General features: G+C 31.6%; 1 protein-coding gene across 30 annotated transcripts; it reads right to left on the reverse strand.

Annotated features, from left to right (window-relative positions):
• Nucleotides 1-4,200: 4,200 nt before the first annotated feature.
• Nucleotides 4,201-12,294, reverse strand: LOC109816332 (uncharacterized). Of its 30 annotated transcripts, none has more exons than XM_020381296.3 (12): nucleotides 11,912-12,291; nucleotides 10,246-10,294; nucleotides 10,023-10,137; nucleotides 9,645-9,759; nucleotides 7,241-7,372; nucleotides 6,848-7,023; nucleotides 6,297-6,364; nucleotides 6,090-6,191; nucleotides 5,781-5,936; nucleotides 5,153-5,272; nucleotides 4,741-4,882; nucleotides 4,201-4,548 (listed from the first exon to the last, which is right to left on the reverse strand). In XM_020381296.3, exons 5-12 carry the CDS (start codon nucleotides 7,348-7,350, stop codon nucleotides 4,421-4,423), a joined length of 1,002 nt encoding a protein of 333 aa, XP_020236885.1. In that variant the 5' UTR covers nucleotides 7,351-7,372; nucleotides 9,645-9,759; nucleotides 10,023-10,137; nucleotides 10,246-10,294; nucleotides 11,912-12,291; the 3' UTR covers nucleotides 4,201-4,420. The 30 variants fall into 30 exon arrangements, with proteins under 30 accessions (XP_020236885.1, XP_082917271.1, XP_020236892.1 ...); XM_083061145.1 differs by having other exon boundaries at nucleotides 7,241-7,428; XM_020381303.3 differs by lacking the exon at nucleotides 9,645-9,759 and having other exon boundaries at nucleotides 10,072-10,134.
• Between the last annotated feature and the right edge of the window lie 3,042 nt (nucleotides 12,295-15,336).

Genomic DNA, 15,336 nt, shown 5'->3' on the forward strand with positions numbered 1-15,336 from the left:
AAATCTACATATTGAATCACTTTTGTGTTGATTTGAGGATAGTCGAATTCAAATTTCATTTTAAATCATGACAATTTCACAACAAGGATTAAATCTTGAATTGATTTATTTTTCAATTGGTATTTTCCATTAATTATGTTTGCTTTCTTAATTTTGCGATTAATATTGATTCTGTTCATAAATCCCTTTTCTAACAATTCAGGATCAATTCAAATTCTATTGATTTGTATCTTTGAGAAGAATAACCTAAGTCGTTTCCTATATTAAAAATTTAAGGAGAAATATAGTTTTTTTATAGTAATCCAACAACACTATCATAGAGCACACACGATGGCAGGAACAAGTATTGTCTCTAGATCCAAATGATTGCATAGAGAAGAAGAGGGAGCAAAAAGGAATTTAAGAGGGCATTGAAATAATATGAGAACATGATGAATGAGCCATTCACGATGGAAAACATGATTGATGGAGATGATGAATGAAGTGTCCTTATCTAGCTTGGTTCTAAATTGGGTCACATGCACTTGTTGTGTAATGGGGGGTTACCATACACACACATGTCTTTACAATGATAAAATATTGTCCACTTTGGGTCTAAGTCATCGTGACTTTGCTTTTGGTCATCTTTCAAAAGGTTTCTTACTAATAAAAATAATTGTATATATAAACTCATATCCATTCTCTTGTTCGAACTATGTGAGACTTTGATTATATTCCAACAATCCTCCCTTCAAACAAATAATCATAGTTTAACCCCTCCCTTTTCAACAAAAGTTATCAGTCCTCGAGTATATTTGATGGTGGTCCATATATCTCAGTCATGCTTTGACTACTTGTATCCCCACTCCATCGTTAACTCATGATAGCAAGACATACCTCTTAACTAATCGATCCATCATTAACAAGACTTTCAACATAAGGGGTCATATACCTGAATCCACCTACCAATCATCATACTTGCTAAATTGGTCACCTTATTAGACCATTGGCTTTGAAACCACTTGTTGTGCATCAGGAGGTTACCACACACACCCATGTCTCCACAATAATGATAAGATATTGTTCGTTTTGGGTTTAAACCCTTATGATTTTTCTTTTGATCATTTTCTAAAAAATCTCTTAGCAATAAAGACAATCATATATATATATATATATATATATATATATATATATATATATATATATATATATATAATTCAAGTTCATATCCTCTGTTCGAATGGTGTGAGACTTTAATTGTATATCAACAATAATGTAATAAAAACATGCCAAGAAGATCACACTTTATATGGGTTTAGAACAATGATTTAAATTATACATTTACTTGTTGAAAACATAATTGGATGTACCTTCCATGTGTTCTTTACCTGTTGCATGAACCTTTAAAATTGAGAAGCCAAGTTTTCCTTTACTTGATCACATGCTTCAATATTCTAGATTTTCAATGGGGAAGACCTAAAGAGAAGTTGTTTGTTATCGTGACAACGAAACAGACCTACCCATACTATTTAATTAACCCTAAGCACCTGCCATCATGGGACTTAAGTTAGGCCTACATTATTTTCCATGAAGATCAGAATTAGGTATCCAAGGCATGTTATATTTGATCACATTATTAGTAAGTTTAAATATTATTAGATAGATCATAATATTAGCTCTTTTTTTACAAAATAAAATTCACAATTGAATTGTAGCCCACAAGAGTTTATAGGAAATTCCAACCCACTCGAGATCCCAATGTTCACTAGATTGATGTTGTTACTAGATGCTAGAAGATGGTGTCTAACAACAGCAAACTTCGACAACAACAAAAGATTGGTTGACAAATGACAAAAAACTTTGACAGCAACACAAAGTGAAAAATTAGCAATTGCATTTGCCCTCTTGAACACTAGGAATGGAACTGAAATTACTCTCATGGAAAACTTGAGTGTGTGTGGATTGTCATTTATTTATCAAGTTGGTTAGCAAATTTATCAATCGGCAATTTATTGTTAGAGATGCCACTCGCTTCCACCACTACAGAGACAGAGTTTGCTCTTGCAATGACTATTGGTAAAAATAATGGAGCACTATTTCTGACACTTTAGCTTTTGATAATGATGCCTGACCTCACCTAAGTGTTGTTGCTGGTGAGTGAGGAGAACTGAGGAGAATGCATCCATGTTGAGAAATTCTATATATATGCATGACAGTCATTTAGGAAAAATAGAAAAAACTGTGAATCCTCTCAAGTTGGGAGAGGAAAATTGCCACTATGGCTCAATGTTGTAATGTTGTTTTGCTCTAGACTGTAAATATTTTTTGTGAGAGGATCTTATGGCATTGTGAGGCTAACTCCTCCAATTGGTTAAGTTGTGCAATTTTTAGTGGAAAGTGCCTGGCAATCCTTCATTTGCTGACTTTTAAAAGAAGATGATGGAAAAGATTAGTTATCTAGCATAGCACAATCAATGGTGTGCCTGTGTCTACACAAACTTGGTTATGATATTCTAGAAATTCAAGATTCAATTTTGGGCAATTTTTTGTGGCATTCTGGAAGAGAGAATTCATGGGGATATTTTGAAGCTGTTTTGACTTGCATATTTAGATCCGTCCACATCATTATTTTAAAAGTGTCCTCCAAAGGAGAAGGTGACCAAGTTTTTTTGCCCAATAAATAGTTTTGGTACCGACGATATCCCCTCAAATTTTGTATACGCTGCCGAAAAAAAATTACGGTGGAAATTATATCAAAAATGAGAAATTCAAAGGATGTTTTAAGTCTGTTTTTAAATGACATTGTGGTGTTACAACCCGAGAAGTAATTGATTTTAAAAAGAAACTAGTTTGATAGTTTTGTCTGTCTTTTTTTTTGTCAGTTTGTTGTTACTTAATTGCGATTTTAGGTGGTAACGATCAAAAAGTATTGCCAATTTCTTAAATCAAGAAATACTTGTTGAAAAACGAGGGACAAACTATCAGTGCGGGAATGGGAGGTTATTGTGGAGAAATATCAGTTTAATGCAAGTACTCCACAGGTCTAGAACATTAAGAATGAACCTTTAGTTTGATTATTTAATTTTTTTTATCAAGTTATATAATGCTAGAGTGAAATGTTATCTTGTGAACTTTGAGCCTCCTAAGATGTTTCTTAATTCTTTAAATCATTTAGGTCATTTAGGTCATGTTTGTTGTGATGCAATGTCGTTCTACCCTCGCATAACTATTTTGAAGGAATAAAAGAGTAAATTCACTCTCCTCTTGTTAAAAATACAAATATTACATTATTTTCTTTGTTATAAATTATAGTCTCATCCCATTATAGATTTTCAATATACACTTTAGTTATTATTTTTTAATTTTCTATTATAGTTCTGTTAATTTTCATTATAAAAAAAAAAGTTATTACCAAAATATCTTTTGTGCTAACTTCTCTCTACATCACTCTCTTGTGATAAAATAACACTTTCCTATTTTAACAAATACAAATATGTTATAATTTATCAATTTATCTCTTAATTTACATTTTTAACTATTATTTAAAAAAACTACTATAAATTTTGCTAAAATTAATTATATGTTTTAAAATATTTTTAATTATTATCCAAAATATTTTTTAAGTTATCAAAATAAAATTATATATTATAATAAAACCAAACACTAAAATAATATTTAATGAATGTAGTTAATGTAATATCTTTATAAATATTCAAATAAAATATTATTTTTATTATATAGTATTAATTATATATATTAAATAAAATCTATAAATATTAAAATATTATTTAATTGGTGTTACTAATAAACTATATTAATAAATATAATGTTAAAACATGCATATTAATGTTTAACACTCCGCAGGTTTTCTATCTTTTTCTCATTGTACAAAACAAGTAGATTAAGAATGACATTCAATCATCACAATTACCAGAAAACATAATTAACGAAGCTGTTAGACTTGATAGCATTTTAATTTTATTCTATTATGGTTTATATATAATGCAAAGAAGTTTTGTGAATTTTTTCTCATGACATAAGGAAGTCTATACAAAAAAAAAAAAAAAAAACCACAAAGAAGAGTAATTTCTCAATGATTTTAATAAAAAAATAAAAATTTTCAGATAATTATAAATTTTTACTTGGATTGAATGAACAAGAGTTATATCCAGCATGTGCAACGATAACCACCGATTAAGATGATAACAATGAGGCAAACAGTAAAAACGGGGCAATGCGACTTTGTTGACAAGATTTACATATTTAATGAGACCAAGAAATCCAGAATTGCAATATGCTCCAAAGTTTCGGTACATCTCACAGAACGTAACCTAGGCAACAAGAACAAAGAAAGCTCTAAAATAAAATAAATTGGAACCACTTATTCCAAAATGCTAAAAGAAGGCACTATAGCCAAAACTTCCATTTCATTACTGAATCACTAATCACACATCAACAGTCTAGCCAAGCCACCAATCACTACAGCACTGTCAGTTGCAGAAATACATTCATCCTCAACAAATGGGATTGTTTTCCTTAGTGTCAGATTTATTGGCATACTCCCATTGCCTGCAAACCACAAACACGAGGCTCTAGCAACCATTCAAACTCATAATAGTAGCTCAAATTATGCTACTCACACATTTGTTGAGCCACAACTACTTATCTGGCTGCTTATAAGTGCAACGAATAATAGTTTAATATGCAGGCATGCTGCTATCGTGATAGTAATGTGGTGTTACTAGCATTAATGCAATATACCTGACTTGCTACCTGTATCGATGCTGTCCTGTTCTATACAAATGGCAACATAATGAGAACCAGCCAACTCTAGAAGCACAAACTCCCAATTACTTGAGAGATTCTTCAAGTCACCAGAAGGCTCAACAGTAATAGCAGGTGCCTGTCGGCAGAGTAAAATGCTAAAGATAGACAAAGCCAATATATCACATGACAAAATTTAATATTGTTAACCTGAAGCGAGAATTCATACACTATACTGCATTAGTGACCTGAATATTAGCCATTTAGCCTGGCCTATATATTGTAACACGTCATATAATATCCAGCAGTTTACTCTAGAGGAAAAATCAATATATCATCATTTAATATCTCTTGTCAAGAACTCTCTATGTTTCAAAGTTCAAACAAACTTTGCATGAGCAAGGCATACCTTAGAAATCATATGAGGTGGAGCATGGATGTTTCCATTTATGTGGTCTCTTAATCGAACAGTGAAAGTCTTAAAAGGTGAGGCTGAGAAGCCCTTCCCTAGTGCTTTTACATATGCCTCCTACAAATGGAAAATGTTTCGGCAAGTGACAAACAGAACCGTAAAACATTATTGAATTTCAACCTACAACAAGTTGTGCTGACTCTACATTTGATTTCTACTTGAATACTTTGCACCTCTTGTTCTCTTTATTATGTTTCTAATTGTTTTAAAAGTTAAACATAAAAGTTTCAAGGGAAATTTGTGCATGACTCTACATTTGGTTTCTACTTGAATACTTTGCAGTTTGCACCAAAAAAAAACACAGCACTAGTAAATAAATCAAAATTTAAAAAGGCATTTTAGGTATCTCTCGTGGGAGAGAGCTACATTGTTTTTATTGGAGCTAACAAAAAAAAAAGGAAGAAATCATCTAGACACCTTTGAAAATATTATATTAACTTGCATCTGTACCCATCAGAAAGTTTTAAGTGACATTTATACGGCTTTACCTGAACATCAATTAGTGTAATTCTATTTTATATGGGAAGCCTAACAGCAGTAGTGGCATTCAATATACTGAACTAACCTTCAGAGTCCATAATTTAATAAACTCCTGAAGCCGAAGTTCAGGATCTGCAATGTGAGTCAGCATTTCTATTTCATGGGGTGAAAAGAATCGTCGTGCAAAGGCTAAAATATCATTCTTTAACCTCCTTTGCTTCTCTTCCACATCAATACCAATCTACAATGAGAATGGCAAGTTAAATCAGTTAAAAGACAACGGTCTTCATCAAGAAAAATGACTAAGATAGAAAATGTCATAAAAGTAGAAGAGAATACAAATGACTTATTTAAAAATAAATAACTTCTGTGAAATAGAATACTGAATACATACAGGTGAACCAACAGTTACTCCACAAGCTATCAAAGATGAAGTGTGCGAGATATTAAAATGCAATGGCGGTAGGCTCCAATCATCAGCATATTGCCCGTCCATCTATTCAAATATGCTACTATAAACCGTTAGTGCATGAACAAGGTACATAAATAATGCAAGTGCATAACATACAAAAGTTAATAAATCAACAGTTTAAAAACACACCTCAGGCTTTCCATAATTGTTTTTCCTAAACTTTAAGGATTTTGGATCAATTTGGCATTTCGTCTGATCTAGCAGAAACAATATTGTTTAGATATATGATATCTGTCATTTAGAAAGATCAAAACCAAATGAAGCAGAACTGGAACAATATACAAATTACAGATGTAACCATGACAGATAGTTCAATATAAATCATGGTCCATGAAAACATGCAGGCGATATGTCTACTAAGTGGAAACCAATTAAATCATGTTAAAATTATTAAGCTAAGGTTAGGAGTAAAATAACGCAGTTGATTCTATTTCTGGATGAAACAGGAAACCAAGTCAATTATGTGCTATAATGGTTTCAATCACGATATGAAACCACAAGACTGTGTTCCATAAAATTCTTAATTGTACTGAAAATATATGACTTGCATAGATCCCAATTCCCAATAACATAAAATATATAGCTTGGTGATTGATACACATTAGAACAGTGTTAAACAAAAGAAAGAATGAAAAAGGAAGGAAAACTATGAAGTACAGCACCGTAATAATAAAACTTACATCTTGCTAATGTAGTGCGAACCAATGCACGTGCCAGGAGTGCGCTTTTCTTCAGCTGTTCCCCACGCATGCGAAATATATCTTCTTTCTCGCAAGGTGATAGAATTTCTAAATATTGGTTCAATAGGTTTGTGCTCTTTACCTCATCAGGCAAAACATACCAAAAATGCACTTCCCTACATTAACATAAAATATTTGGCACATGATACATTTAATAACATTTTGCAAGATACATAAGCAACGTAAAGCTTAACTGAAAACACAGATGACATCTACACCACTAACATCATCTTTATTTAAATTAAAAAACATCATTGTACATAAAAAGTAAAAACAAGTTTAATGGTATAAAGCAACAAGTAGTTAAATAATAAACAATCAATAGTTTTATACCTTTGTGCTGGGAGTTGCACAGGAGGCAAAGAGGATGAGGCAGTGACAAGGTTCCTTCCAAAGCAATGTATATTCATCATCAACCGTGCTTTGTCTCGCAGTGAAGTCATGCACGCACAGGACCAAGCATACCTAGTATTGTATTGTCATCTAAAGTAACATAAGAACAAGACAAATATAGCTACTACCTACATCCAGGGAAACATCAAAATGCTAGTGAGATGATAGAATGTGAAAAATTAAAGTTGACATACAACTCAAGTATAGCAGTTAATCAGTGATTAGTTAAAAAAACAGCTTTCAATTGAACCAAGATATATATGTTTCACAATTTGCATCCTGTTTAGATTCAAAAGAAAGTAAATATCATTAGGCAATCTAATTAACCAGAAAATCAATAACAATTATAAATTAAAGGGAAAAACCTAATTTGAGAGGCTTGTGGTTGTGATTCAAACAAAAGCAGAAACAGAATAAATTAACCCAAAGTGAAAGAGAGAGGTGGTCATCGAGCCTTAAATTAAATAAGTCACAAAAAGGTTTGGTAAACAGCAAAGTCCAAAGGTTCTACGTACTTTCGTCAACATTGTGTGCCCGCCATTTAAGTAAATAACTAAAATGTCCTTTGTTGTTGAAAATAAATTGATGCAAAGAAAGGGAAAACATGTGAAGTCTGGTCATATAGATTTTTTTTAAATGCAATAAACATCAATAAAAAATGTCAGAACTTTATTAATATTATACTAGCAAATTGATCTCAATTAACAATTCTACATTTCATGTTTTCAAACTATGGAAACTATTTAAAACATGACAAATTTAAATGAATCATCTTTATATGATAATAATAATAATATGGATAAAAACCATGGCAATAGACCTTTTTTTTTTCAGTGGATTCCTTTTATTAGATAAAAACCAGGAGACCTACTAAATCATGTGCCTTACTCGTATTAGTAAAATATATGATAAAAAAAAATATGATATTTGTGTTTTTTTTCAATAACTAATATTAAGAGCATTTGGTGTAAGCTAAGCTTCTAGGTCGATTAAACCGTATCAATGATGCTATATGTTTAATTGTCCAAGGTCAGCTGCTTCCTCCTTTATGCCACACTAGTATTCCAGCCCAGCAATTTCCGGGTTTTGTTTTTATTTTTAAAGACGAAGAAATAGCATGAAATTTTTTTGGTTACAAAAAATATATAGCATTAAATAAAATGAAATTAGATTTAAAAGAGAAAAATATTATACAATTTTTAAAAACATATGTATACAATATAATGTTTTTAGCATTTCAACTCTTATTTTTGTAAAAGAATAAAATGTACAGTATATAGCCACAGTTACTTCATCTGTACAGTTGGCTTAAAAGTTCAAAACGACAATAATTGAATCATAACATGTGATGAGAATAGAAAAAAAAAAAAAAAAAAAAAAAAAGGAGATAAGATTTTAAATCAATAAGATGGTTGCTTTTAGAATTAAATAGATAGAGGGTCTCAACAAAAAAAAATATATATATATAGAGGTCAAAACGAAAAGGGAAAGAGGCCAAGGTTGGAGAACGGCATTAATAGCAGTTAAACATGTGTTGATTTTGATTGCAGTGTCACTCACTCTTTTGAAATGTAGAACATAACCATGCCAATTGCCATTCAACAGAGCCACTTTTTCAAAATTACACTTTCTCTTACTCCTTTAATCTTCTTTTTTTTTTTTGACAACAAAATATGCTAAATTTACAAATGATTTTCTGTTAGCTGTTATGTTGTCTATTCTTGTTATTTTTTGTTCAAAGCCATTCTGAAACTTATTTGTCGTGGGCGTCTTTGTTTTCTTTTTACTAAAGTGATTGGATGTTGCATCTCAAATCAATGAAGTAACATCATTAAATTGTTTCTGACTTGTCCTCTTTTTTGCTTTCGCAGTTTGATAAAAATGACACCTGTTCTGTTTTCTTGTATGCGGGTGGTGCCATTGCGGCTCTATGACTAACATCATCATTCTTTAATATTGTTTTTCTTACACTTCTTTCAAGCTACTTTGGACACTTGAATAGGAGAACCCAAGGAAGCCAAGTCAAAAATATTGTTAATCACTTGCAGTGCCATGTCAAAACATAGTAGTCCATTTTATGTTAAAAAAAATAATTTCTCCCTACCATATATGCTTCTATATATAAACACAAAGACAGAAAAAATTCATCTCTTGCAAAGGAAACTTAAGCTATCATTGAGAAGTCAAGAAAACAAATATATCATAAGAACCACACAAACCCAAATGGAAACCCCAATCATCAATTGAGAAGCATAAATTTTCAAAGACCATGTTGGATTTTAAAATCATATTAACCCTGTTTAATTTATAGGAAGAAGTATAAACTGGATTAATTCACCCGCACCCGCTCTTGCACTTGAGACTCAAACACCGATTACATCCACTGGCCAAAGGATGCGCTTTAGAGCCTCGGTCTGTATTATGTTCTAAGACCGAGACTCTCTGCTTCTGTCCTGCTCCTGCATCCAGGTTTCGAGTCAATGCTATTCTTTGATATTTATGCGTGATGGTGATTTCTCTCAACACTTGCTAATTGCCTATGACTCTATTTAGAAATGTACAGAACAGATCAATACCAATCCCACCCCACTTTTTATTCCATTTTCCTATTTATATTAAGTTATACTCCGTAACATCATCAATAACCATTTATGTGCTATTTTGTTCAAGTTAAACTGTTAAATCACAAAGAAGGTTTTTTTGAAGGGTAAGCAAACATTACCTCAAAAAATCAACTTGCTATTTAGGGATCAATAGTGCCATCAACCAACCTTTTAAAATTGCTTGAAGCGGATGCAATCACTGCAGCAACTTTCTTTCTAACAATGCTTAAGCTGCTGAATTTGTTTCAGAGCACACGAAGAAGAGGAAAGTTAATCAGTGTGAAATACTGTGTGTGAAGAAAGAAATAGCATAAAGTGAAGAAATGTTACCAAGTAAAATACCTATCATAACCTTCAAACAGAAAGATTGACAGTTGTTCCAAAAGAAAGCCTGAAACATTAAATTTAATGATATCCCCTTGAGCAAGTGTTCTATGTAATATATAAAAGAAAAAGATGGAAGTAACCCAAAAGGTATCTTGTAGAAAGCTGGTATCTTATTATAAAAGAATAAGGGATTTCTTCCCCACAAATACAATACCTAACTTGCAGAACTTCAAGGTTTAAACTGCTCAATGCCCAAAGGTTCCAATTCCTTCACAAATAACAAGATCCTCTCTCTCTCCGCATCCTCTCTTATTTATAGCGTTATTTCTTCAACCAACTAACCTAACTAACCAATGGGTAACAATCTGTATATGTTTATCCAACAAGGCATATAGTTATCATTTTGGATTGTTCTACAGATGATATAATGTGATCAAGTGATGGATAAAGAAATTGTTTCTACCCTCATCCCAAATACAAACAAAAAACTGAAATAGTACAACTGTTTTGACTAATACATTACTAGAGAAGGATTCTCTGGAGTTATGAAACAACTTAACTCCCTATAGCTCAGCAATTCCCAACCATCCCTACAGGACAATATGATGATTCAGTCCTATTCCTCCCCATTATTTATTAAAGATGTAAAGCATAAACACTTGTAATCAAGAAAGATACTAACAGGACAATTAAATGTGAAAAAGGAACTATAAGAACTCCAAACAATTAGTGATGACTACATTTAATAATGAATAAGATTTAAAAAAAAAAATACTAAGTATTTGATTACAATACTCAACACAGTGGTGTTGCTGCACTCTCATTCTCCCACATAAGTCTCTGTTCAGAGAATTTCAACAACTACACTGGTTTACCCTATATTTACAATTTGAATGCTTCACTCACACCTCAGAGATAGTAATTATAGTTTTCTTTCCCATTAATTTTCTTCGGCAGTGGTTTTCTTCACTAATTCCAATTATTACACTATTTTATAACATGAAAATAGATTAAAAAAAAACAAAAAAAAAACATACAGCATATTGAAAACAAGATAGCTGAAAGAGAGACAAAACTATCAATATGAATCTAAAATGCATTAAACATGGATTGAATGATCACTGTTCAAGCAATGCTTCTTTTATTCAACAAAATCGAAGATGGCTAAACCTTTGAGTTTTTTTATCGGACTACATTCGGTTGGTTTACTTGTACATCTATATCCATAATAACAGAACTAAACTACACAGAGCAATACAGTAAACCAATGTAAGATCCCAATTCAAAAACAATGAATCCTACTCTGTTCGGAACCACAAGTATATGCGCGAAACTAAAATATCACTATCTTCAGTACACGGAACATGAAGTGCTCAAGACTAAACCGGAAGTAAACACGGAACATGAATCATGTCCAAATTCGTTACGGTTGAAGTGCGAATTGATTCTAGAAGGAGAAAGAAAAGTGTGGCTTCAACTACCAAATAACTTGTCATTTTCTTTCAAGCATTTCGTCGAACACTCGATAGGCAGGAGGAGAACAAAAAATTGTTATCACTCTCACAGGCTCAATAAATCTGTCTTACAGCAACTACCAGTGACTCTAATTTGCACCATAGCTCGAAACGAAAACAGCAAAATAACAAAATGCTACGAAACAAATGATAGAGAAATTCCTTACCCTATAAATAAAACTCTGGAAACGCGTGAAAATGTGCGTATGATGTGAATTGAAGCAAAGGGCGATAGAAGTTCCTGCAAGAGTTCGTTTTTCTCCGCGAGCTTCGCCGGCGATGGAGATGTGAATTGAGAAAGTGTTTCTACACTTTTTGTCAAATACAAATAGAAAATTGAAATCGTTAGTTGGATTAATTCCAATAGAATCAAATCAAACTGATTCCAACATATTTAATTAGGTTGAAATATTTTATTAATTTTAGTTTATGAAATTAATATTAAGGTTAATTTGATGGAGGCTGAAGCAGTGATAACTGTTCATCTCATTTTAAGGGTGAAATCGGGGAGACTGAGAGAAAGAAAAAAGAAGAAGAAAAGAGAGAGAGAGAGAGAGAAAGTTAATGTATGTTAAATATTTTTCGATTAAATATGACCCAAATTATTGAATTATTAGGGAAAAAACATTTTACGTTTTTTTATATAGTTTTCAAAAAAAATAAAATAAGAGAAAAAAAGAAAAAGTGAAAGACTTGAATACAATTTTACTTCCTTAATAATGTGTTATAATGAAAAATTTTAAAAGAGTGATTCGTTTTTTAAAGAGTTTTAATTTTTATGAAATAAAATATTTTATTTGAATGTATAATTTATAATAAAAAATATATAAAATTTAAGTATTTGTGAAATTTTTTAAAATAATAAAAGTTTTAAATTTTTTAAAAATAATAATTTGTAATTCTTCATTTATTTTTTCTATCTTCATACACCCTCTATTTTACATGCATTAAATTAATGATTTAACAATAATGTTTTGAAATACTTCATTTATTTAATGTCAAATCTCCAAAATAACAAAACTACATCTAAAAACAATTATAAGGGATATTAAGCTAATACTAAAACAACTCTAAGAAAATAATCTAAATTCGTGATACGAATAATAATAGAAAACAATTTCCTACCTAATTAATATCTCAATATTATAACTTATGAGAGCATTTTCATGAAAGACTTACACTTCTCCATTATTACAATCAAATTTAGTAGCACATGTACAATAAAACAAAATACCAAAAGAGAAGAGAAAGTGAGAAACATCTCACTCTAACTACTTGTAAAAAATGATTGGATAGTCACACACAATAAACACAAAAATGAATATGCATATCACTAGAGATGGCAACTAGGCAGGTCGGGTACAGGTTTTATGATACCCGTCCCTGTCCCTGCAACACAAACCCATCCTCGTACCCGTACTCGTCGGGTATATAATTTTCATCCTCATTCCCGTACCTGTAAATTTTTTTTTTTGCAAAAAAAATACACAGTATTTTTAAATTATTTTTCTATTATATTATAATTATAATTAGATTTTTCTCTATATCATATTTTAATCAAGAGATTTCTTAATAATTACACAATTATAAATATTTCACATTATAATAAATAATTACACATAATAAAATATTAAAAAAAAATTAATATAATTAAATCAGGTACGAGTACGGGTACGGGGCGGGTATGTATATACTCATACCCATACCCGTACTCTGTTTAATTTATCGGATTTTACCCATACTCATACCCGTACCCGGTCAAATCGGGACGGGTTTAGGTATTACCCACGGGTACGAGTTTATTTGTCATCCCTACATATCACTCATCGACAAATATTTCATCCATAGATTATAACAATCAAGGCAATATACATTAAATCACATTCTATAACAATATTATTCATCGCATTTAAACAAATATCAAGTTCATAATTCAAATTTAATGGGGATGTTATGACTATGCAATGGACAAAACCCTCCTAAATTATATATGCATGTGATGTTTGTAAAATTACGTTATCTTGACCTGAAAACATGAATAGTAAGGAGAACATGTCGAATCATAATGATCACAACACTCTACACTAAGAAGATATACACTAGTGGTACTTCAAGATAACTATGTTGGCCAAATTTCACCCTTTGCACACAAAGGGTGAGACTAGGTCTCCCAAACCTAGTTATCTCCAATGTCATGAATCCCCAAATTTTAACACAAGAAGGTCTTTCCTAGCAATGTATTTCACATCGTACTCATCACAAAATACATAATACATATAATGCATGTTATACAAACTCAATGCACATCATATCAATCTTATTCACAATCCCCAATATTCACATTCCCAACTAGGCAATTCACCCACACTTTTCACTACTAAGACATACCTAGACTTGGTCACATCATTCATCCAAAGTTTTTCACATAGAACACATTTCACTTGAATCCAAAACACATACCTTACTCATCACAATGAACTAATTCGCAAGGTTCACATATTCAAGAGCTATTCACTTAATCAAACAAAATTATGTATTTCTGGTGCAGGTACATGGTGATGTCTAACATGGGATGCCCTATGCTTGACACGGTCAAGGCCAAGAGCACTCCAAGCTTTCTAGAAGGATCGCACCAGACATAACCCTTTTTACGTTTAGCGATTTTCACAATAGGGAGTCCTTGGAGCTCTCACGATTGGCATGACCATGCTCATACTTGCAACACCACTAATAACACTTTGTGGCTCTCACACCCTACAAGGATCTCCCCACATTCGATGTGATTGCCATAGAGAGCAACTGATGCTCTCTATCTTGTCATGTGCCCAATGTGCCTTGCATGGAACCCAAAGCAGTATTATATGAGTGTGTCTTTTGCATAATTTATGAGTCATACTCACATTAAGTCCCACAACTTAGACAAATTCATTTAGTAAAAAGATATCTATAATCTAATTAATTCATCCTACTATAAGGGTCCCCTATTCACATTTGTTTCTCTAATAACTTGTTTTATATTAATTCTTAGGTTCTCTCAAGAACCCACAAATACTTACAAATTCATAAATAAGGACAATTCCACATATCAAAACACAATCACACTTTCAATAATACATTCAAAAGCACTGGGAATTTCACAAATGATATAGATCTATAATTTACGAGCAAAATTGGGAGTACTTCCTCATGCCATCAAACAGAAGTAAGCAAAATTGGGGTCAATTCCACTACGCGCAAATAATCCACACCCAAAGCGAAGTTCTCACTCCCCTCTTACCTTGATACTTGCTAAACTCCAAATATGGATCTTTGAGGTTGTCTCCAACTACTTTGAATCTCCCTTATCTTCAGATCCCAAGAATGCACATTAAAAGGTGTTTATGAGGAAATCTTGTATTACTAAACTATTTTTTCTTTCTTTTTCATCCTTCTATTGAAACTACTGTTTTTAGTCATTATTTTTATATTATATTTTTAGAAAAGATTATCTCCCAACTTTTTAGTTAGTTTTATAGAAAGAAAAGAAAAGTTGTTTATGAAAAAAAATTGCTTGTTATGGAAATTAGCTAAAATTTATAAATAGGTTTTTTTT

The sequence above is a fragment of the Cajanus cajan genome, chromosome 7 (genome assembly GCF_000230855.2).
Source record: "Cajanus cajan strain Asha chromosome 7, NIPB_CcT2T_4, whole genome shotgun sequence".
Classification (NCBI taxonomy): domain Eukaryota; kingdom Viridiplantae; phylum Streptophyta; class Magnoliopsida; order Fabales; family Fabaceae; genus Cajanus; species Cajanus cajan.

Excerpts from the sequence above, each read along its gene's own strand:
- LOC109816332 (XM_020381303.3), bottom strand. The coding sequence starts at position 7,350 with ATGACTTCACTGCGAGACAAAGCACGGTTGATGATGAATATACATTGC. Across the intron at positions 5,937-6,089 it reads GAGTAACTGTTGGTTCACCT|ATTGGTATTGATGTGGAAGA; the intron begins GTATGTATTCAG and ends TTCTCATTGTAG. Across the intron at positions 5,273-5,780 it reads TTAAATTATGGACTCTGAAG|GAGGCATATGTAAAAGCACT; the intron begins GTTAGTTCAGTA and ends TTCCATTTGTAG.